General features: G+C 42.8%; 1 protein-coding gene across 11 annotated transcripts in view; it reads left to right on the top strand.

Annotated features, from left to right (window-relative positions):
* REV1 (REV1 DNA directed polymerase) overlaps positions 1 to 22,202 on the top strand; it is a 104,613-nt gene that overhangs the window by 70,682 nt on the left and 11,729 nt on the right. For 9 of the 11 annotated variants that reach the window (XM_045587241.1, XM_036454047.2, XM_036454046.2 and 6 more), the window contains 3 exons: positions 5,538 to 5,666; positions 8,392 to 8,546; positions 11,334 to 11,453. In XM_045587241.1, the coding sequence (XP_045443197.1) occupies positions 5,538 to 5,666; positions 8,392 to 8,546; positions 11,334 to 11,453 (404 nt within the window). Of the gene's footprint in view, positions 1 to 1,729; positions 1,911 to 5,537; positions 5,667 to 8,391; positions 8,547 to 11,333; positions 11,454 to 22,202 lie in introns of those variants that run through there. The other 2 variants (XM_036454055.2, XM_036454054.2) reach the window with 2 other exon arrangements.

The following is a 22,202-nucleotide window of genomic DNA, read 5'->3' as shown; positions in this document are numbered from 1 at the left end:
AATCATTCTTTTAACAGCTAAGAAAAATCTTTTTTGATATTAACCCTTAATACTCAGTATCTTTTAAAAAGAATGTTAAAACTTGATTGCCTATTAAGGTAAAAGTAAATAATGCCGTACTGGCCTACCCAATACTCTCATTTACGGTTGCAGTGTTGTCCACTTTTTAGCACCAGCTTTGTGGATCTTTATCTTATAGTAAGCTTATGCCTTAATTACTATTGGCTGTCTCAATATAAGAAGAAACAGACATATGTATGTTTCTCATACTTAAAAAAAACGAGTCATTAAAAAATCTATTGTAATAGTTGTGAAAGTAGAAGGAGTAATGATGAATTGATTAATTAAAAAGAGCAGTCTTTTTTTTTTCTTTTCTGACAACTACACATGGACATTTTTACTTATATAACATCAGGCATATACACATTGTTGGCAAGTGTTAAAGTATTTAACTTAAAATTTATAAAAACAGTCTTACATCAATTACATTTTTAATTTTTTTGTTTTGTTTTTTTGAGAGAGAAGTAGATAGCATCTTGTGGCTTTGTCATTCATACTTTTAAAAAAATTGAGATATAATTTCAGGTATACATAATGATTTGATATATCTAACATATTTTAGCCTCAGTTAAAAGTTGGGATTATTTAAGCAAGTCTCACCTGAACACAAATTTCAACTCAACATCAATTAACTAAAATAGTTTATTTAAAATTTTCCAATCTATATATATATAAAAGGTTAAGTGACCAGTCATCCGACCAACCGACTGACCGACTGGTACATATGACATGCACTGGCAATTTAAAAATAAACATTGACTCACATATGCATGATACATATAAAGCTCTCACTGGTGCCAATCTCAGGGAGATAGTAGAATAAGTTTAATCAATTTATCAGACATTGTTTTTATCAATGTTTTTATATCATGTTTTTGTTTTTATATCATGTCTTTGTTGTTATATCATGTCTGTTGTTATATCATGTTGTTACTGTTTATTAATCAGTTTATATATTATTTTCATATACATTTTACTAATTTTCTTCCATCCCTGACACTTCCATTATAGAGAAAGGGTGAACAGTGATATAAAAATATTTCTTCTAATTAATTTCCTTTTAATGCGCACAAATCCATGCACCGGGCCACTAGTTGTTTTATAAGAGGCTATTTAAGGAAAAAGCATCATCTGTGTATAATTATGAAATATTTTAAATTATTTTCCACTTGTAACTTGTCAAACTTTCACTCCTAAACTAACTTTGCCTTTGTTGACAAAATTGTTGTAATTTCTTTCATTGTTTGTTGATAATGTAACTGAATTAAAACTTACTTTAGTAAAAAAATAACTACCGATGCCTTTTGGACTAGTCTATTTTTGTTAGGACAGGCAAGTTAGACCTGATCTCATGTTGTGCCCAATAGGCTGGTGTCCTCCCATCCCCCTCCTACCCCCCCCCCCCACACACACACACACAAACACACTGAGTTATTGAACGGTGGTGACTTGTGCATCTGATGACTGGACAGTTGTGTCCCAGATCTGGAGGGTGTGACGAAGCCCAGATACTCTCTCAGACTTTGGGTTTTGTGGGTGAAGTGAAAGCTCCGCCTTTCTGTGCTCCTCTTTGGGATCTCTCTTCTCACTTAGTGCCCCCAAGCTGAATGCTGGATTGGCTGCAATCATGCATGCGTGAGTCAATGTTTATTTTTAAATTGCCAGTGCATGAGGGTGCCTCCAAGGTAGAAGTGTCCCAGCTCCTGGTGGGTCTGGATACCCATAGCCACACTGGTGTCTAGACTCCAGGCTTCTGTTGGGGTTTGGATGGTGCACTTGTATCACAGGTGGTGGTTGTCAAGCTGAGTTATTACAGAACAATTGGGCTGATGGTGTATGAGGGCCAAATGGTATGTAGCAAGCCATTTAATTGCTACTTACATGGCAGATGTTTATTTTAAGGAGATGCGGAAATGATGAACATGAATTTGAGTTTAAGTTGGGGGAAACCTCACAAAAACCACAGTAGTGGAGTTTTGGTCTTTTAATTGTAATTTTCCATTTTCTAGATGGCTCATTGCTAATGAAGGTCTCCAGGAAACAATTTTGGATACCCTTTTTGTTGTGACTATCTAATAGTTATATTTTCTTTAAGTGGGAAAATGTTTTAAAATAATATATTCACAGAGCTATTTCTGGTTAGGGAGTGGAGACTGGACTGTGGGGAGGGTTAGCCCAGCTTATGCACTGGTGAGTTTTCAGTAGACAGATTAATAATGGAGCTAGCAAAGGATGGAATGTGAACACCAGCCGGTGGAAGTCACAGAAAGGAGGCTGTGTAAATGGAGGTCAGAATATGCATTATTGTTACTTACAGAAAGAACATGCTTTGTCTGTGAGATATGTAGATGAATAGATGATATACAAATACCCTACGATCTTAGATTTTTAAGATCAGATAATTACTAAACCTGCTCTCATGGGCTTTTGTAAGGACACTTTGCTCCTCTCAGTGACATAGATGTCTTTTGTATACTAAATGGACCATGGCAGTGAGTTAGTGTTAATTTTTTTAATATCATTTATCATAAAAAATAATTGTCTGAGTGTAGCATGTGACCAGAAAGAGCGTGTTCTCTGCAGTACAAACTGGGAAAAGCTATTTCTGCCACACACGTTCGGGAACTATTGGTGTGTGATGTGCGTGGGATTTCAGCAGAAGGCAAAAGACAGACGTCACTGTAGTGGAGAATCACTTTAGACCAGTGGTTTTCAACCTTTCTCATGCCGTGACCCTTTAATACAGCTCCTCATGTTGTGGTGACCCCCAACCATAAAATTATTTTTGTTGCTACTTCGTAACTGTAATTTTGCTACTGTGTAAATACCTGTGTTTTCCCATGGTCTTGCAGGTGTCTTCAGACTATGGCCCGCGGGCCACATGCGGCCCGCAGAGGAGTCTGATCCGGCCCGCCAGGTTTTTTGGGCAGTGAGCGCAGCCGAGGTGTTACAGTAGGAATTAGTAGTTCTTATAGTCCGGCCCTCCAGCTCTCTGAGGGACCCTGATCTGGCCCCCACTTTAAAAAGTTTGAGGACCCCTGGTCTTAGGCGACCCTACTAGTGGTTCTCAACCTGTGGGTCGAACTGCTGCTGTAGAGCCTAAGACCATCAGAAAATACAGATATTACATTATGATTCATTAACAGTAGCAAAATTACAGTTATGAAGTGGCAATGAAAATAATTTTATGGTTGGGGGTCACCACAACATATGAGGAACTGTATTAAAGGGTCGCGGCATTAGAAAGGTTGAGAACCACTGCTTTAGACTGTTTCATAATTTTCTACTCGGTTATTTTTTTAAATTTTAATTTTTTTTAAATTTTTTTATTAAATTATTATCTTTGTACATATACCATTGCCCACCCCCTCCCATACTCTACTCGGTTATTTTACGTGGAAAAAAAACTCACTTCTCAGCCATGCACTCAAGATATTCTGCTTCCTGTGGTTATGGGAACCTCTTGGTTTTCCTCTTTTGTTTGTAGCTTCCTTACAGTGTCTAGTGGCTCCTAAACACTTTGTAAATTTAGCTTTTACATGCTGAACCTATATACCTAGCATTGGAAATATTTTACACTTAAAGGGTAAAATATTTGGATTTCTAAATATTATGACAAAAATAGGTTTACTGTTGTTCATATGGAAAATATTACAATACCTGATGATAATACAAGAATAAACTCGTTTCATGTTCTCACAAGTGGACAACTTTTTGTTTTTAATATATTTTTTATTGACTTCAGAGAGGAAGGAAGAGGGAGATAAAAATATCAAAAATGAGCCCGGACCGGTTTGGCTCAGTGGTAGAGCGTCGGCCTGCGGACTGAAAGGTTCCGGGTTCAATTCTGGTCAAGGGCATATATGTTGGTTGCGGGCGCATCCCCAGTAGGGGGTGTGCAAGAGGCAGCTGTTTGATGATTCTCTCTCATTGATGTTTCTAACTCTCTATCCCTCTCTCTTCCTCTCTGTAAAAAATCAATTAAATATATATTTTTTTTTTTAAAAAAAAAAATATATATATATATATATATAAAATGAGAAACATAGATCCGCTGCCTCCTGCACACCCCCTCACTGGGAATGGAGCCCACAGGCGGGGCTGTACACCTACTTTTGCCGCACCCCTGTAGTATATATACTGTCCTACCGTGCTAGTCAAGGCCCATTGATTCTATCCATTCTTGGGGCATGATGGCAGGCATCCTCATGATCATCCTGAGACTAGTTTCATTCACTTTTCTTATCTACCACCTTCCAAAATGCCTGAGACATAAAATTTTGTGGAGTGAATAAAATAATTTGTTTTACCTTCTGTTTTGCCTGTCATCACTTCCTTCGTGGTCATTTTTTCGTTTCTATTAAATCTTTCTCATCTACTAGGGGCTTTGCAGTTAAATAATTATAGCTTTTTTTTGTATATATGAGAAATGCGTGTGATTTTGCTTTTTTTTTTTTTCTGAATAAGTTGGAGGATTCTTTTTATTCTTGGCTCTCGCTGTTGGTCTCAGATGAGGAGGGTCCCAGAGGCCTCTCAGTAATTAAAGACTAGCTTTCTTAAATCAGGGCGCACTCCATACGGAGAAAGCACTTAGTAAATATTTATTGAGTGTATGTATAGAATAACCACTTGATGTATTTCCATAAGAGTAGATAATCTGGTGAAAACGTCGCTCATTATTATTTTGCTTATGTTTTTACCTTTTTTCCTTGATTCATTACAGAGTAGTAAAATGGGATTTTACTAATTATGTACAAGTCCACAGTTATACTTTTGTGCCGAATGCTACAGATATCAGAGGTAATGTGTGGGGGCATTGAGGCACACAACAAGATTTAAAATTTACCGTTTTCAATTAGGTCCCTCAAAGTTCTAGAACCCTGGCTCCTGCCCAGACTGATGTCCTACCATACACAGTGCTGTTGGCATCTCAGCCACTGTGAGGCACCTGCAGAGCATGGCCCTGGGCAGTGGGAGCCAGGTGGGAGCAGGACGGGTACATTTTGTCTGCTTGTCACATTGCACTGTTGTATAGACTTTTGTGTGTATTTTGTCTGGGGGCTGAGCCCTGGCCAAATGGTTCCTGTGTCAGGAAGAAAGCCTCTCTCTGATCCCTGCTTCCTGGTGGTTGAGATCTCTGCAGTACAGGCCAGCTGGCGCCTCTGCAGAGGGGCCAAAGGCCGAGTCTTCGGAGAAATCTCCCATTGCCGGCAGGAGCCACACATGGCGATGACATGTTCTGGTGCATCTCCATGTGTCACTTACACTAATGAGACAATGGTGGAATTCTCCTTTAGGGCGAAGACAAACCTATAAGGTTTTGATGCTTATTTTTACCCCTAATGAGAATGGAGTCGAATGAAAATTAGTATATTAGTGGCTTGGGATATGGTATCATGTATTTGATACTTTTTTTGCATTTAATATTTTTTAGTATAACTTTCGTTATGTCTTTTTTTCTTCTTCTCTCTCTCTAGACAAGTTGGTATTAAGAATGGAATGTTCTTTGGGTACGCTAAACAACTTTGTCCTAATCTTCAAGCTGTTCCGTATGATTTTCACGCGTATAAGGAAGTTGCACGCACAATGTATGAGACATTGGCAAGGTATAGTATGTGATATCGTCACTGTGTGTCCGTTCTGCTTGTTGTGTCTATGAGTCCAGTTGCTTTCAGATAATCAGAGTTGCTTTTTTTTAAATGTATTTTTATTTATTTCTGAGATGAAGGGAGACTCCAGGAGAAAGAGATAGAAACATCAATCAGGAGAGAGAATCACTGATCGGCTGCCTCCTGCACGCCTCCCACTGGGGATGGAGCCCTCAGCCGGGGCGTGTGCCCTGACTGGGAATGGAGCCGTGCCCTCCTGGTTCATAGGTCGATGCTCACCCACTGAGCCACTCTGCAGAGGTGTTCATTGCTTTTGCTAGACTTTTCTCTCAGGAACCCTTTCCTCGGCATCCCAGTATGGCAGCCTGTCCTCCTTTCTTTGAGCAACTTCAGTCATCGGTAGTTCCATCTTTTTGTGCTGCTGAACTTGGTCAGAATCTGATTTTATAAGTATACTAGAGGCCTGGTGCACAAAATTCATGCAAGGGCCTTGGCCCTCACAGCCCCTGCTTCATCCAGAAGATCGTCTGTAACGATGTCCATTCTAATTAGCATATTACACTTTTATTATTATAACTTGTAGTCAGTGGTTCTAGTTCTCTTTCCATGGAAGCAGACCAATGAAGGATAGGAATTTTTTAACCTGGTTATTCCCTCTTATTACAGTGGAATTATTTTTTTGTTTCAAATTAGAACTGATGGTGAACAAGTAGAGACTCTAAAACCCCTTTGTCTTCTAAAATTAGTGGATATGCCAAAAGTTAGTTTCTGTAAAAGTTAGTTGTAGAAATAGTTTCAAGGTGCTTGATTAGTTGGCTTGAGAAAAGGAGATTAATTTTTAAAATGTTTGCAGTGTAGGTATATTTAATATCAATTCAGAACTCAAAATTTAAAATAAGTATATTTTCAGACCATCTGTGCTCTAAAGCAGAAATAAGCACATTTTCTCTGTAATTATTGTGTAGGTCTCAGCCACTCACCTCTGTTTAGCAAGAAAGCAGGCACCCAAAAGTATCTTATCCCACAACATTTATTACCAAAACAGGCATCTGGACAGTGAGCCGAGGTGTGCCCACGCTGGGCTGTGTGGGTGTTCTAGGAGATAGATGTTTGGCCTCTGTTCACCTCTTCCTTGACTTTGGTATGCATTATTTTGAACTCCTGTTTATTGAGTATTTATTTATATGGACAGTTGTTGATGCTGCTGGTCCTACAGAGAAGAATACGGTCTAATTGCTGCCTTTGTGGGAGCGTGCTTTAACAGGAGCGAAAATACAAGGGGCAGATGACATTGCCTGGCATCAGTATGTACGCCTGAGTGCTGACTGATAAGACCTGAAAGAGGGAATGTTGGTATTGCCGAGTGAAAGGTGTGCTTTTTAAATCCTGTTCTGAAGCTGTCAGTAGTAGTCTGAATGAGGATAGGGAGTGACTGACTCAGCTAATAGTGGTCCTCATGTGCTCTGGTCCCAGCTATGCACATATTAGTCCTGAAAGACTTTTAGTCTGTTGAGACATTTTCAGTGGCCTGTGCCTACTAGTATTTTTTGGGGGTAAAGTCCGTGATATTCTCCTACCGCCCTTTGGGAATCCTGCCTTCGCTTCCTAGTCACCATGCCTCAGGGCAGCTTTCACTCGGAACATTCTTCAAGTCAAGCATGCCCTTCTGCTCTTACAGATCACCCTTTACTTAGGCATAAACAAAATGTTCATTCATTCCTGAATAGGTACAGACACTTACTAGTCTGACATGTTGTGTTGCCTAAGATGTCGGTGAAGAATGAGGCTTATGCCTCCTAATGTACCTTATCAGCTGGGCTCCTGAAGTTACATTTTGGTCCTAAGGCCTCTGCTTGCCTCCCACTGGTGGTCCATGTGTTTAATTAGCATTGGAGCACATGGCAAGATACTAGTAGTTAAAACAAGTTTTTGTGTGTGGATACTTCATAACGAAAAACAAAAACCTAAAGTAGTTTTCATGCTGGGACTGTAGACGGTGTCCTTTTAGATGGGCGTTATGGGTGATTGGCCATTGTATACTGTTAATGTATCTTAGGCCTGCTGCTGTGAATGGTGTGGAATTGTGGCATTTTTGTTTAGGGAAGCATTAATTACCTACGTGACAGATGTATGATTTTTCTATTCTTTAAGAATTCTGGTAATCTGCTGAAACCGGTTTGGCTCAGTGGTAGAACGTCGGTCTGCGGACTGAAGGGTCCCAAGTTCGATTCTGGTCAAGGGCATGTACATTGGTTGTGGGCACATTCCCAGTGGGGGGTGTGCAAGAGGCAGCTGGTTGATGTTTCTCTCTCATCGATGTTTCTAGCTCTCCCTTTGTCTCTGTAAAAAATCAATAAAAATATATTTTTTAAAAAAAGAATTCTGGTAAACCATGTCTAAAAATGTTTTAGATTAAATGTTGACGGTTCTAACTCACCTGCTACTTTTCAACTATTCAGAGGTTTGTAAAGGTGTTCTGAGTATAGAGAAACTGGAATGATAATTCCTGCTGTTTTTTGGTAGATAATATGGAAAAAGAGAAAGCACTAGTTAATTAAGTTTGCACTTGGGCCAGTTTAATGCAAATGCTCATGTTTTTTTTTATCACCTTGTCTTGTAAGGATGTGTTGGAGGGGATACCAGGAACAGACTGTATTTTCCACGTTTGTGGTGACGGATGTGGTTGTAACTGTGCCTCGTCGCCTGTGCTTTGTGTTGACAGCTACACACACAACATCGAAGCAGTCAGCTGTGATGAGGCGCTGGTGGACATCACTGAAATCCTTGCAGAGACCAAGCTTACGCCTGATGAATTTGCAACTGCTGTCCGCATGGAAATCAGAGACCAGACTCACTGTGCTGCTTCTGTTGGGATTGGTTAGTATCCAGCTTCTCTCCTACTGTTCACTTTTCTCAAAGTATTACTTTGGCTCATTGAATATCACTTAATTTTTAGGAGTGATTTTTGGTTTTGGTTTTATTACCTTACTGCATAGGCCTCTGCTAAAACAATTCTTTTCATTGCTCACAATTGTGCAGTACACGAAGTAAAAGTGTGGGAAGTGCAAATTAGTGGTTGGTAATATCTTCGGAATAACCAAGTTGGAGTGTTTCCCACATGTCCTTCAGAAATGGGAGAGTTGAAGTCAGTGTGTGTGAACGGTGTACTTTCTGTCAAGTGTGGACAGTAGCCATGGTTACAGCAGGTGGTGAAGGTATGGAATTCAGTGTAAAGTTCCAGGCCTGTTGTAATCGGGTACTTTCTGAACTCCAACCTCCTGGACTGCGCGGCCATCCCGTCTCCACATGCAGTTCCAGGAAGCACCTCATGACGGTGCCCTCAGCGACAATCTCGCCTCTCACCCATGGCCTGGTTGATCTTACGTCTTGCCCTTGGTTTCCTCATTAACTCCCACCATTTTCCTTTTGTGGACCCGTCCACTGTGCCCTCTGGAACCCTCCCTCATGCCTACCCTCCCCAGAGCCACCTCCACAGCACCTGTCTTCTTGCCATTCTCACGCGGATCCAGTTTGCCCTGCCATGCTCTGCCACAGTCTAGGGCGGGAGGGACAACTCTCTTGGCTTCCCTGTCACTTCCAGTCATTACTTCTCCATTCTCATTCCAAAACCCTTCTTCCTCTGACTTCCTGCCTCATCTGTAGTGAGGCCTTTTAACTGATGCAGATAAAAGAGCCAGTGCCGGTGAAGGAAGATTTTTATGACTTCGTTTCCCGAGAGGACCACAGGGCATGCAGTACCACGCAGGACCCGAGGGGGAGCACCAGGGCTCGGTCAGGAGGAGGAAGCAGGAGTGAGAGGAATCCTAGTCCTGAATTTTTACTGGGATTTCTGCAAGAAAGGCCAGGCAGGGCAGAGCAAGAGTCAACAGCTCAGGACTGGCTGCTTTGGGTACGTCATTGACCTTAGGGCTATAAGAGTGATCTTTGGTTGCCCGTGTTATGCCCAGATTTCAAGATCCCCAAGGACTACCAGGGAGTTGAGTCCAATGCAAAAAACAAAAGAGCCTTTATTCAAACTCAAGCCTGGTCTCCCTGCCTCTACTGACACAGCGACAGAATGCAGAGAGCCCCAAGCTCTGAAAATGTGGTCTTTTTACAGGTTTTAGGGTTGGGTGGTGGCGTGATGCTCGGACCACTGAGTTGGCTGGTTCTGATTGGTGGGGTGAGGGTCAGGGTCCGGTTACACTGGGTTACTTCCCTCTGTATCTCTATTGGCTGATTTAAGGGTGGGTTGGATAATTGATACATTTTGTGGTCTTTCTCGAAAAGGGGTTATGTTGGAGACATAGTTATACAAGACAGTTACACAGTACAAAACGGAGTCAGTCCTGTTCTGCCCTTGAAGAAGGCCTATGTGCTGGGAAGGGGCCATGAGACCATATCTCAAGGCCTGGACTGGTGTCAGCACTGATAACTGTATAGTCCACGGCCTCTCTGGAAGCATGCTCCCAACATTCTCACTCTCTTACACCGGGACTTGGCTATGGGATGAGGGAGAGCAGGAACATACTGGCTTTGTGTATGAGTTGGATAAGGAAATGGTTGGGGTGGCTGGCTGGCTGGCTGGCCGGCCGGCCGGCCGGCTGGCCTGTGGGAGGCATGTTCGCTAGGAAATGTTCACTAGCCTCAGGAGGACAGTCTCTCACTGCCCAGTAAGATTTTTAATGTCAAAATATCATAAGACATAGAAAGTAAAACAGCATCCCTCTCTTACTAGCTAGTCTGCCTGGCTTTTGGCCTGCAGATCCTCTCATCTTTCACTTAGGGCTCACCTGGTGCAGTTCGGTATTAGGCACAAGCTTTGGTGTGTTTTTTATTGGACGTATTTTTAATGTATAAGTATGATGATATGAAAAATTCTTTTAAATACAAGCACATGAATAAAATAAAATCTCCCCACGGTATTTCCTCTCCTCAGCCCTCTTTTCTTCTTCAGAACTCACCATATTTACCATTTTGGTGTGACTTTCTAGGACCCTGGGAAACACATGGTTGTTACAGAAGTCTACCCTAAAATTAAGACATGTAAGCCTGCCATCATTTTTGGAGGTGTCATTTTCCACAAACAAGTTCACCTGACATGTTGTTTCTCAGGTCCCTGGCATCTTCCCAGGAGCCCTTGCTCTGCTCTAGGTTCGTGTTCACATCCACACCTGCGGCCTCACTGCCAGGTCCGTCTTGTTTTTACTACACGTGTCCTGATCGTAGAGTGAAACTTCTGGTTCTTTGGCTTTCTTTTCCCAAGTCCAGTAGAGTGCAGTGGCCTGATTGCTCTGCCTAGCCTGGATCTGCTCATTGGTAAAGTGAACTAATTTTTTATCACTGCCCTCAACTTCCTATAAACCACTGTTGTTGGGACTACTTTCTCTATTTCCTTACCTGGGTAGGAGATGTTGAAATACTTATTTTGGAACAAAGAACATGGTTACCTCTGTTCAGTAACCATGCCAGTTATAATCTGTAAAAACAAAATTTTGCTGATTTTATACTGTATTTGAAATGATCAAAGTTGTAAATAACTTACTTTCATTATTTATAGAAATTTGCTCAGTAACCTGTTTGCAGATGTCTTTGTTAAGAAATTTTAAAAGTAATTGTGAATATTTCTTGAACAATTTTTGCTTCGTTTGTTTTGCTTTATAGGTTCTAATATTCTCCTGGCTAGAATGGCCACTAGAAAAGCAAAGCCCGACGGCCAGTACCACTTAAAACCAGAAGAGGTTGATGATTTCATCAGAGGTCAGCTAGTTACTAACCTACCAGGTGAGTGCAGACCTTTTCTTTTTAACATCAATTTACTATAAACATTTATTAGTGCTAAAAGTTTTATAATGTATCTCTTTTCCAAAACATGAACTAAGTGTTTTTCAGTGCCATGAGAAAAATTTAGAATTTCATTTCACAGTGATTATCTCAGTTGATTATCAGGAGTTTAATGTTACATTTAGTTTTACTTTTAATGTGTTTTATTTTAAGTATTTCTCAAGCAGCAAGATAAGGAATTCTAAGTAATCATTTAAAGTGGATATGATGAAGTTGACTTTTGGTCCTTTAAATAAATCATAACTGAAATGATGTACTTCTAGGTGAAAGATAAAATTTTGAGACTCAAGTCACCTACTTATAAAATTATCCTCCTGGACTAATGACAGTTTTCTGATTTTAGTGAGCAAATAGTTTTAATTAAAAGATAAGGTGTATGAACCGTTAACTCAAAGATTGAAGTAAAACTTGCATCTCCATCTGTCTTGCCAAGGGACAGCATGTTTACTTTTACATTTTGTGTAGGACTGTGTGGCCAACCTTGTATGTAAAATCTATCCATGGAGAATCATCAAATAGAATTCATTACAACTGGAAAATGGTTGCCTTTTAAAGGGCCTTAAATAGATGTGGGGGTTTTTTAGGGGGCGGGGGGTAGGACAATTCCTTTTATAATTATTAAATATTTAAACTTGCTTTCTATGGTATATGCCTCTTTCTAAGGAATTTCTCTAACCATGCATCAATCCTTGATTATCTCAGACTAGAGGCCCGGTGCACAAAATTCATGCATGGGGGTCCCTCAGCCCAGCCTGCACCCTCTCCAATCTGGGACCCCTCAAGGGATTGTCCAGCTGCCGTTTAGACTCGAACCCGGTTGGATCGGGCCTAAACGGGCAGTCGGACATCCCTCTCACAATCCAGGACTGCTGGCTCCCAACTGCTCACTTGCCTGCCTTCCTGATTGTCCCTAACTGCTTATGCCTGCCAGCCTGATCATACCCTAACCACTCCCATGCCAGCCTGATTTATGTCTAACTGCTCCTCTGCCAGTCTGTTTGCCCCAATTTCCCTCCTCTGCTGGCCTGGTCACCCCTAACTGCCCTCCCCTGCAGGGTTGATTGCCTCCAACTGCCCTCCCTTGCAGGCCTGGTCCCTCCCAACTGCCCTCCACTGCTGGCCATCTTGTGTCCACATGGGGGCAGGATCTTTGACCACATGGGGACAGCTATCTTGATCTTGTGTGTTGGAGTGATGGTCAATCTGCATATTACTCTTTTATTATATAGGATAGAGGCCTGGTGCACTGGTGGGGGTCAGCTGGTTTGCTCTGAAGGGTGTCCTGGATCAGGGTGGGGGTTCCCTTGAGAAGTGGGGTGGCCTGGGCAAGGGGCCTGTGGTTGTTTGCAGGCAGTCATGCCCCCTGGCAGTCCAAGCTGAGGCCCTGGTATCTAAGATTTATTTATCTTCTACAATTGAAATTTTGTAGCCTGGAGCGGAGCCAAGTCTCCTGCTCACTCTGTGGCTGCCGCCATTTCTGTTTGGATTTGTTTACCTTCTATAATTGAAATTTTGTAGCCTTGAGTGGAAGCCTAGGCCAGCAAGGGCAGGTGGAAAGCTTGGCTTCTTCCGTTGACTGGGAAACCCAAGACTCCCTTCTGTTCTTGGTGGCTGTAGCCATCTTGGTTGGGTTTATTTGCATACTCGCTCTTATTGGCTGTGGTTGTGGGTGTAGTGGAGTGATGGTTAATTTGCATATTACTCTTTTATTAGGTAGGATAATCTCAACTCTTTGTTATAAAGCAGCCTATCTGAGCTTCACCATGCTCCTGTGGGTTTGTGGGGGGAAAGTTCAAAGCAGCATATTTTTTATGAAAGTTGTTTTAATTCATTTGGTTATTAAAAATGGATTTAGTGAGCCCAGGCTTTGTGGCTCAATGACTGAGCATTGACCATGAACCAGGAAGGAGTCACAATTCGATTCCCTGTCAGGGCACATGTGGTCAGGGAGTCTGCCTGGGTTGCAGGCTTGATCCCCAGTGGAGGATGTGCAAGAGGCAGTCAGTCAGTCAATGCTTCTTTTTATTTTAATATGTATTTTTATTGATTTCAGAGAGAAAGGGAGAGAGAGAAAGAAACATCAATGATGATAGAGAATCATGGATCAGCCATCTCCTGCACGCTCCCCACTGTGGATTGAGCCTGCAACCTGGGCATGTGCCCAGAACGGGAATCGAACCCTGACCTTCTAGTTCATAAGTGGACACTCAACCGCTGAGCCATGACCACTGGTTTTTATTTCTTTATTGATTGTGGTATCACATAATTGTCGTCATCCCCCCATTCCCATCCTTAACCCCTCCCCATAAATGCCCCTACCCTTTGTTGACCATGACCACTGGTTAGGCTTATATGCATGCATACAAGTCCTTTGGTTGCTCTCTCTCCCTTTCCCCCACCTTCCCCTACCTTTCCTCTGAGGTTTGAGAGTCTGATCAATGCTTCCCTGTCTCCGAGTCTGTTTTTGTTCATCAGTTTATGTTGTTCATTATTTCCCCTATATGCGTGAGATCATGTGATACAAGAAATACACTTATAAGAACTGAAAATGAGACAAGCCATAATGGTTATGCTGAGAGGCAAATGAATCAGTCTGTAGTGAATTTCTTTCTGGGCCAACAGAAAGAAATTGGGACATTGAGTCCCAGTTTCAATGTCAAACAGTTCCTTATGTGTACATATCAGCACTGATGTTTCAGTTCTGCATGGTGGACAAATGGTGGTGACTGTCTCTGATTTGGTCCTGGGCATCCTTCAGCGATGCACAGCTGCTGTCTGCTAGTATGGCAAGGCGTTGTCAGCATCTTCCAGCTCTGGACTGTTTCTCTTCTGTCTTTAATGGCTGGAGCAGTCCTGTCAATTCCTCTCTTGCAGGAATCCACATGGTCTTGGAGTTGTTTTAGCTGCTGAGCAGTGTACCTGTGGAGGTGGCGGTCCCAGGGTCCAAGGGTCTGTAGCTGGGGCAGCAGATATTGGCTTCAGTGGGTGCTGGGTTGCAGGGCAGTTCCAAGGCCTGTCTGGTTGATCATGTTGATGAGTTTCTACAAAGGGCCGTTCTCCCCTTCAAGATGGTGTGGGTTCCGTGCTGGAGTCCCGTGCTGGAGTCTGGGGAGTGCCCGCACCAGTGGTAGTCTCTCCTTGTCAAGGAGAGCCTGTCTGCCAGCTCCTGCTGATCCTGCGAGAGTTAACTTTCCCTCCTCACTCACACACACACACACACACACACACGCACATCACACACTCTCCTTCCATACCCTCACTCACTCCCTCCCCCACCTCCTCCGTCCTGCCAGCGCCATCTTTTCCCCTCCAGTCAAAGTTTCTTATCATTGATGTTTTTCTCCCTCTATTGGATGATTCTCCACGGGAAGATTTTACATACAAGGTTGGCCACTCAGTCCTACACGAAAACATGTTGCCCCTTTGGCAAGAAAGATGGAGATGCAAGTTTTACTTCAATCTTTGAGTTAATGGTTTATACACTTTATTCTTTTAATTAAAACTATTTGCTCACTAAAATCAGAAAACTGCCATTAGTCCAGGAGGATAATTTTACAAGTAGGTGACTTCAGTCTCAAAATTTTATTCTTTCCTCTCTGAAGTAATAAAAAATAAAAATGGCTTTAGTGATATTTGTAGATGTATATTAAGTCTAATAAAAGTATACCTAAACTAAGAAATTTCTGTTATAGGCCACAACATACTAAATGACCCAAATGCCATTTTATGATGGGGTTGTTGTTTTTTTGTGTGTTTTTTTTAAAATATATTTTATTGATTTTTTTTTTGCCCCCCTCCTACCCTCCCTCCATACATACCCTCCCTCCCCAGTTTTATGTCCATTGGTTGTACTTATATGCATGTATGATGGGTTAATTTTAAAGCTTCCTGATCCCATATTAAATAACTAAAAGAATGTATTTAATGTCAGGGGTGTGAGCCGAAGCCAGTTTGGCTCAGCGTAGAGTGTCGGTCTGTGGACTGAGAGGTCCCAGGTTCGATTCCGGTCAAGGGCATGTACATTGGTTGCGGGCACATCCCCGGTAGGGAGTGTGCAGGAGGCAGCTGGTCGATGTTTCTCTCTCATCGACGTTTCTGGCTCTCCATCTCTCTCCCTTCCTCTCTGTAAAAAATCAATAAAATATATTTTAAAAATAAATAAAATATATTTTTTTAAAAAGAAAATGTGAAGGAAAACTTATTAAAAAAATAATGTCAGGGGTATGAAATATGACATTTTGATGGTTCATTTGATGTTAATTTTGAATAATTAATTTTATAAAATCAAGCTAGCAAATTACAGGCAGATCCTTGAATGATATAATTTGGTTTAGTGTCATTTTGTGTATGTTGTTGAAGAGGAAAAGGTCGATTCCCATGGGAGTTGGCACGTTCTCCCTTCCCCATTCTGTGTGGGGTTTTTCGAGGGTCTCTGGTTCCCTCCTACACCTTAAAGATGCCATGTGAGAGGAATCGGGTGCCCAATCGTCCCTGGTCTGAATGCGGGTGGGTGGCCTTGCAATGGAAGAGCATCCTGCCCAGGGGTCCCGCCTGGTGCTCTGAGCTGCTGTGTGGGCTCTGGCCACCGCTGGACTGGAACCAGTGGGTTGGAAAATGATGACCTTGTTTTTGTTACTCTTCCTTAAATGTATGTAGAGCTTACATTTATTTCAGTACTTAATAATTTTGAAGAGACACATTTCAGTCCATAGCGCCATTGTGAAATGAATCATTTTTGTAGTTTATACATTTGCTTGCTATTGGTGTTTTTACAGAGAATTTTAGTTCCTTGGCCAGCAGTCTTACCCTTCACCTTTATTTTATTTTATTATTTTTTTAATAAGTTTTTATTGTTCATATTATTACAAATGTTCCTTTTTTCCCCCTCCACCATTGCTCTCCTCCACCAGGTTCCCACCTCACCCTCTGCCCTTTCCCCACCCCCCATTGTCCTCATCCATAGGTACACAGTTTATGTTCAGTCTCTTCCCATGCCCCCCTCTCCCCTTTTCCCCAAGAATCGTCAGTTCACTCCCCTTCCATACCTCTGATTCTATTATATTCAACAGTTACTATTGTTCATCAGATTTTTTTTTTTAATTTCCTTGGTTTTTAGATTCACTTGTTGATAGTTACGTATTTGTTGTTCATAATTTTTATCTTTGTTTACTTTCTCTTCTGAAAGAACCCCCTCTAGCAATTCATATAATTCTGGTTTGGTGTTGATGAACTCCTTTAGCTTTTTTTTATTAGTGAAGCTCTTTATCTGACCTTCGATTCTGAGTGATAGCTTTGCTGGATAGATTATCTTTGGCTGTAGGTTCTTACTATTCATCACCTTGAATATTTCTTGCCATTCCTGTCTGGCCTGCATGGTTTCTGTTCAGAAGTCAGCTGACAATCATATAGGTGCTCCTTTATAGGTAACTACCTGCTTTGCTCTTGCTGCTTTTAATATTCTCTCTTTGTCTTTTGCTCTTGGAATTTTAATTATGATTTGTCTTGGTGTGGTCCTCTTTGGATTCCTTTTGTTTGGAGTTCTGTGCGCTTCCAGGACTTGTAAGTCTAATTCTTTCACCTGGTGGGGGAAGTTTTCTGTCACTATTTCTTTCAGTATGTTTTCGATATCTTGCTCTCTCTCATCTTCTGGGACCCCCATAATTCTGATGTTGGTTCGCTTGAAGTTGTCCCAGAGGTTTCTTACATTATCTTCAATTTTCTGGATTCTCTTGCCTTCTAGCTTCTGTGGAGGAGTGTCTTCTGGCTCTTTATGTTCCAAATCTTTGACTTGATTCTTGAGATCTTCCATTCTGTTTTTAGGACTCTGTAAAATATTTTTTTATTTCAGACAATGTTTCTTTATTTCTTGTTGATCCCTTATCATTTCTTGATGACTCCTTATTAATTCTAGTTGATCTCTTTTCATATCCTCATAGGTCTTATCCATCTTTTCTAGGAAATTCTTGAAAAACCTTATAAGCATAGATTTGAACTCTATATCCAGACGCTTTTTGTCCTCCATTTCTTTCGTTTGTGATCTATTTTGTTGTCGCATTTCGCAGTTACAGATGGGACGGGGTTTTAGGGTGGAGCCTGCAGCTTTGGCTTCCGTCAGCCCCGCCCTATGCGGGTCCGTCAGTGCTCGCTGTAGGCGCCTCTGAGAGAAAGGTGCCCTCGATTTTCGCCTGCTGCCAAACAGTCTATGCTCTCCCCCAATGAGCCTGGTATTGGGGTTCAGTTCAGTTGGAAGTGGAGTTGGAGGTGGCGTTCAGAGCAGTCTGGATCCCCAGTCTCCTTCCCGTCAGGGCAATCCCGCTGCACAGCCCACCGTCCCTTCTCTGCGCACAGTGTGTGGGCCTCTGGGACCTCCTTTCGCCTCTCCCCGGGGTTCCGCCTTACAGCCCGGCTCCCTATGGCTGAGCCTGAGTCCCCGGGGTCTGCCCTAGAACTGGGGTTCAGAGCAGTCGGGGGCCCAGCACAGTCGGAGTTTTATCTCCTTTCCGCTAGGGAACGCCCCCAGGCACTCCGCCTCCCTCCTCTCCGGCTCCATCCTCTCCACGCACTGCGTCTCCATACCTTGGGCTTTTCCAGCTCCTCCGCGCCTCCTTCTGGTTTTCTCCTTGCTTCTCGCTGTAGAATTTCCAGTCAGTCAACCTTCCTGTAGTTTTGGGCAATGTCCGTTTATATTTTAGTTGTATTTTATTGAAATTGTTGTGTGCGGCTGCGGCTAGGTGTTCACCTGGGGGCAGCCATCTTGGATCCCCTCACCCTTCACCTTTATTGGCTTCCTGGCTGGAGGGACATTTCTTTATTTCTTGAAGGGCAAGTGTGAGGTTCTTAGGCACAGCCTTGAATTTCCTTGTGGAGCTCTGAACAGGCAACAGAGCTGGCTGCCTCTGCCCAGCGCCTTCTCATGCACATTGTCTTCTTCAAGAACCGCTTGTGTCCACCCAGAGTGGTGGTGGTCACGTGTTTAAACTATAGACTTTTATAAAATCTCCAAATTCTGTATTTAGAACATTTCAGGTATGCGAAATGCCAGCCTTCTGCTACCTGTCCTGCAGATGGCTCTGTAAGCCGCAGTCCCCAGGTGTGCTCTACAGAGTACGCGCTGCTGCTTTAAGAAAGAGTTCAAGCAGCATGGGGACTTCGCAGGGAGGGCCCACACAGTCAAGGTTCTGAGAATTCTTATCAGAAAGACACCTGTTTATGTTTGTTAAAAACTGGTAATCTCCCCAAAATATTTGAAGATGGATATGTAATACCTATTAACATCTTGCGGAACAAGCTTTGAGGAAATTATGCTCTCTGACCAATAACCAGAAGAAATTCAGTGTTTTCTCACCTCACTCCTTGTTTTCCACAAGCTTTCTTTGGCCCTAAATTTTTATTAGCACATAGTGTTTCTCGTACAATAATATACAGTTATTGCAGCTACATAAGAAGGAAAAACACACTAGTTACGTTTACTTTAGGGAACTCCACAGATTAACAATTACATGTTAGGCTAAAAAATACATTATATGAGATCTGTTTATCTGATGAAAGACAGGACTGTCCTAAGAACTATATAAATGCAATAGGGGTTTCTGTGTGTTCTGTGGATCTTTTCAAGGCTCTTCATCTTGTGCATGTGCCCAATTTAAGGGCCGCCTCTACCTGTGCAGCTAACTCTGGGCTGTGCACTGTCTGGGTGCCACCTCTGTTCTCAGGATTGCATGAACATGTAGCTGTGCAGAAAGATCCACGCTGTCCTGATGTGGTAGCCAAAGGGAACTAGCAACACGCCTTAAAGTGAAGTGAAACAAAGCCAGTTCCTCAGGTGTTCCAGCCAGATTGCAGCTGTGCACTAGCCACATGTGGAAGGTGCCTCTTGGGTTGAACAGCGCAGGTACAGAACGTGTCTGGTTTCACACACGCTTCTGTTGACAGCGCTCACAGATGGTGAGACTTTATTCTTCAAACTTCTCTCCTGCGGCTCTGTTGGAAGGTGTTGGTGGACGTTTCTAATCTAAAGTAATGGTTCCCATTCAAGGACAGGCACCAGGCTTTGTCCCAGCGGCTTGACCAGGAGCTTCCACGTCTGATTTTCTTTTCTCCTGAGATTCCAGGACCTGGTTCTAAGCTAGCATATTTCTCTGCACTTTTTCTTTTTAGGTGACTGTACTCTGTGTGAGTCTTAAGACCCTGTTGCTTTCTCCTTAGCCACACCTCCTTTCATTATAAACACGTATAGAATGCAGTCAGTGAAACTAGCTACCCTCTCGGGTATTGGTGCTGATTCCAAGCTTAACTTTCCTGCCCCACTGAAGGGGACAGGGTTAGAGGCTGGCCACTCCGTGCCTCCCTCCCACACTGGACTTCAGGCCACTTTCCTAGCAGTAGGTGAGCATGCAATAGAGAGAATCCTTTCCGCTTCCTTACAGGACAGTTCAGTTAGTTTCAGTTCATTGTGGCTAATTGGATAGTTTAATAGAATGGCCTTTCTTTTGTACCTACTAGTGAATAATAATTCTGTTTGGTCTACTCAGGATACTCTAAAAGACTAGAGGCTTCCTCCCTCTCTCCTCCCCAGCACACACACTTGAATATCACCTCTTATGAGTTGGCAAGTCACGGAGAACAGATTGGCTCCCAGATCTGTCAGGGAAGACTGTGGTTACGTTTTGAGAGTGGGGACGGGGCAGTGACAAGAAGGAAGAAACTGAAACACAGAGCCTTCTCTGAACCTGAACAGGAAAGTGCCTGTCTGACTTGTCTCTGTCTTTGGCCAACCTAGTATATGAGAATACTCAAGAGTTTCACCTAGAACTCCACCTTTTCCGAACGGTGTTCCCCTGGAAGATTTGTGGTTTTTGTTAACTCAGACTCTGGTTTTCTTACTTTCCTCCATTCTGACACGAACTTCAGAGTGGGAGGGAGCACCCTCACCATCTTTTATGTAGCTTCCATCAGGGAATCAGTTCTCTTGGTTAATCTTGTCCAGCCCCCTCCATGGCCATAGGCCTCTTGTGAGGGTGCCAGCTCCTGACCTTGGGTCACTGCTTTGGAGGTGCACCTGCAGGAGGTGGACAAGGCAGGTGTTCCTTCTGCTGACGCCGCTCAGAGGGGCCACGTGACAGTGACCAGCTGATGTCAGATTGCTCCATGAGTCTCTGATAGGATCCTGCGGAAGACCAGGAATACATTCTTTTCCTTATTGGTGAAAAAATACTGATTTGGTGGTTTGGAGGCCATTTCAATAAGAATTTTAGTTCCCCTTGGTTACTCACAAACACATTTCCTAGATGTGTGTACCTTTGTTAAGCTTTGAGGCAAATTGAAAGCAACAGATCCCACCCGCTTCCTGTGGGTGAAGGTCCACCTTGCGTTTGGACGGGGTGACATATGGTAGTGCATGCTGCCCAGCTTAGAAAGGCACTCCCTGTCCCGGGAGATACTCTCTGTTTATAAAAGAAGTTTGTCTCTTCCCTGGCCCTCTTCTGCCTCTCGGTTTCTCAGGAACCTTCATCCCCAGGCCACCGGTACCACTTGTCCAGGTTTGGGCCTGTGTTGTAAGTTCTTGTTCTACTGCCCATTTAAAGAAAATGTGATTGGAACCATATCGTAAACTTTCTTTGTTAATCCTCACCTGAGGATATTTTCCCATTGATTTTAAAGAGAGTGGAAGGGAGAGAAAGGAATAGAAACATCTGTAAGAGACACATTGATTGGTTGCCTCCACACATGCCTCAACCAGCGCCAGGGATTGAGCCTGCAACCGAGTACATGCCCTTGACCGGAATCGAACCCAGAACCCTTCAGTCTTCAGGCTGATTTGGTGCTGATTCCAAGCATAACTTGGCCGCCCCACTTAAGGGGACAGGGTTAGAGGCTGTCCACGCCGTGCCTCCCCCCCACACTGGACTTCAGGCCACTCTCCTTGCAGTGGGTGAGCATGTTAGGAATGAATGCTAACATCCATGAGTTTCCTCATATGTCTGTAAATCACACTATAGCTGAATTAGCTGATTCTGTGAATAAGGTAGAAATCTTGACATTACTCAGTAATAAGTAAAAATCACGTTCTTTTGAGACCTTACCTCTATATATTTGAGAAATTCTGGTTCACCTATATGTGTATCCCAAATCGAGAAGATGATTCTAGAAATAACTCTACTAGCATGATTTACACCGGAAAATTCTTTAACCTATGAGATGCTTTATGTCACTTAAAAATAAACTGATGAACAACACAGGTCCAGAGGTATGGCTGCATGGAAAAGAATACCATCTCAGTGGGGAGAGCGAAGGAACGTATGTACGTAACCTATGGACACAGACAATAGTTTGGAGAAGGTCTTGGGTGGGGCAGGAGGTGGGGGGAGTGGAGCAAAAAGGGAGAAAATGGGAGACATCTGTAATGCTGTCAACAATTTTACAAAGAGGATCCCTAACCAGTGTTGCTAAATGGTTAGAGTGTTGGCCGGCAGTTTCGATTCTGGTCAGGAGCACATATCTCGGTTGAGGGTTCAATCTCCAACCCCAGTCAGGGCACTAGAGAGGCAACCAATGGATGTCCCTCTCATGTTGATGCTTCTCTGTCTCTTTTCCCTTATACTCTCTCTAAAAAAATCAATGGAAACATATCCTCGGGTAAGGAGTAACAGATCAAACGGAAAGACTGACGATACAGTTAGTAAACAAAGG

This window comes from Pipistrellus kuhlii, unplaced genomic scaffold, assembly GCF_014108245.1.
Source record: "Pipistrellus kuhlii isolate mPipKuh1 unplaced genomic scaffold, mPipKuh1.p scaffold_m20_p_27, whole genome shotgun sequence".
Classification (NCBI taxonomy): domain Eukaryota; kingdom Metazoa; phylum Chordata; class Mammalia; order Chiroptera; family Vespertilionidae; genus Pipistrellus; species Pipistrellus kuhlii.
Note: the sequence above shows the minus strand (reverse complement) of the source record. Positions and strands in the feature narration are given on the sequence as shown.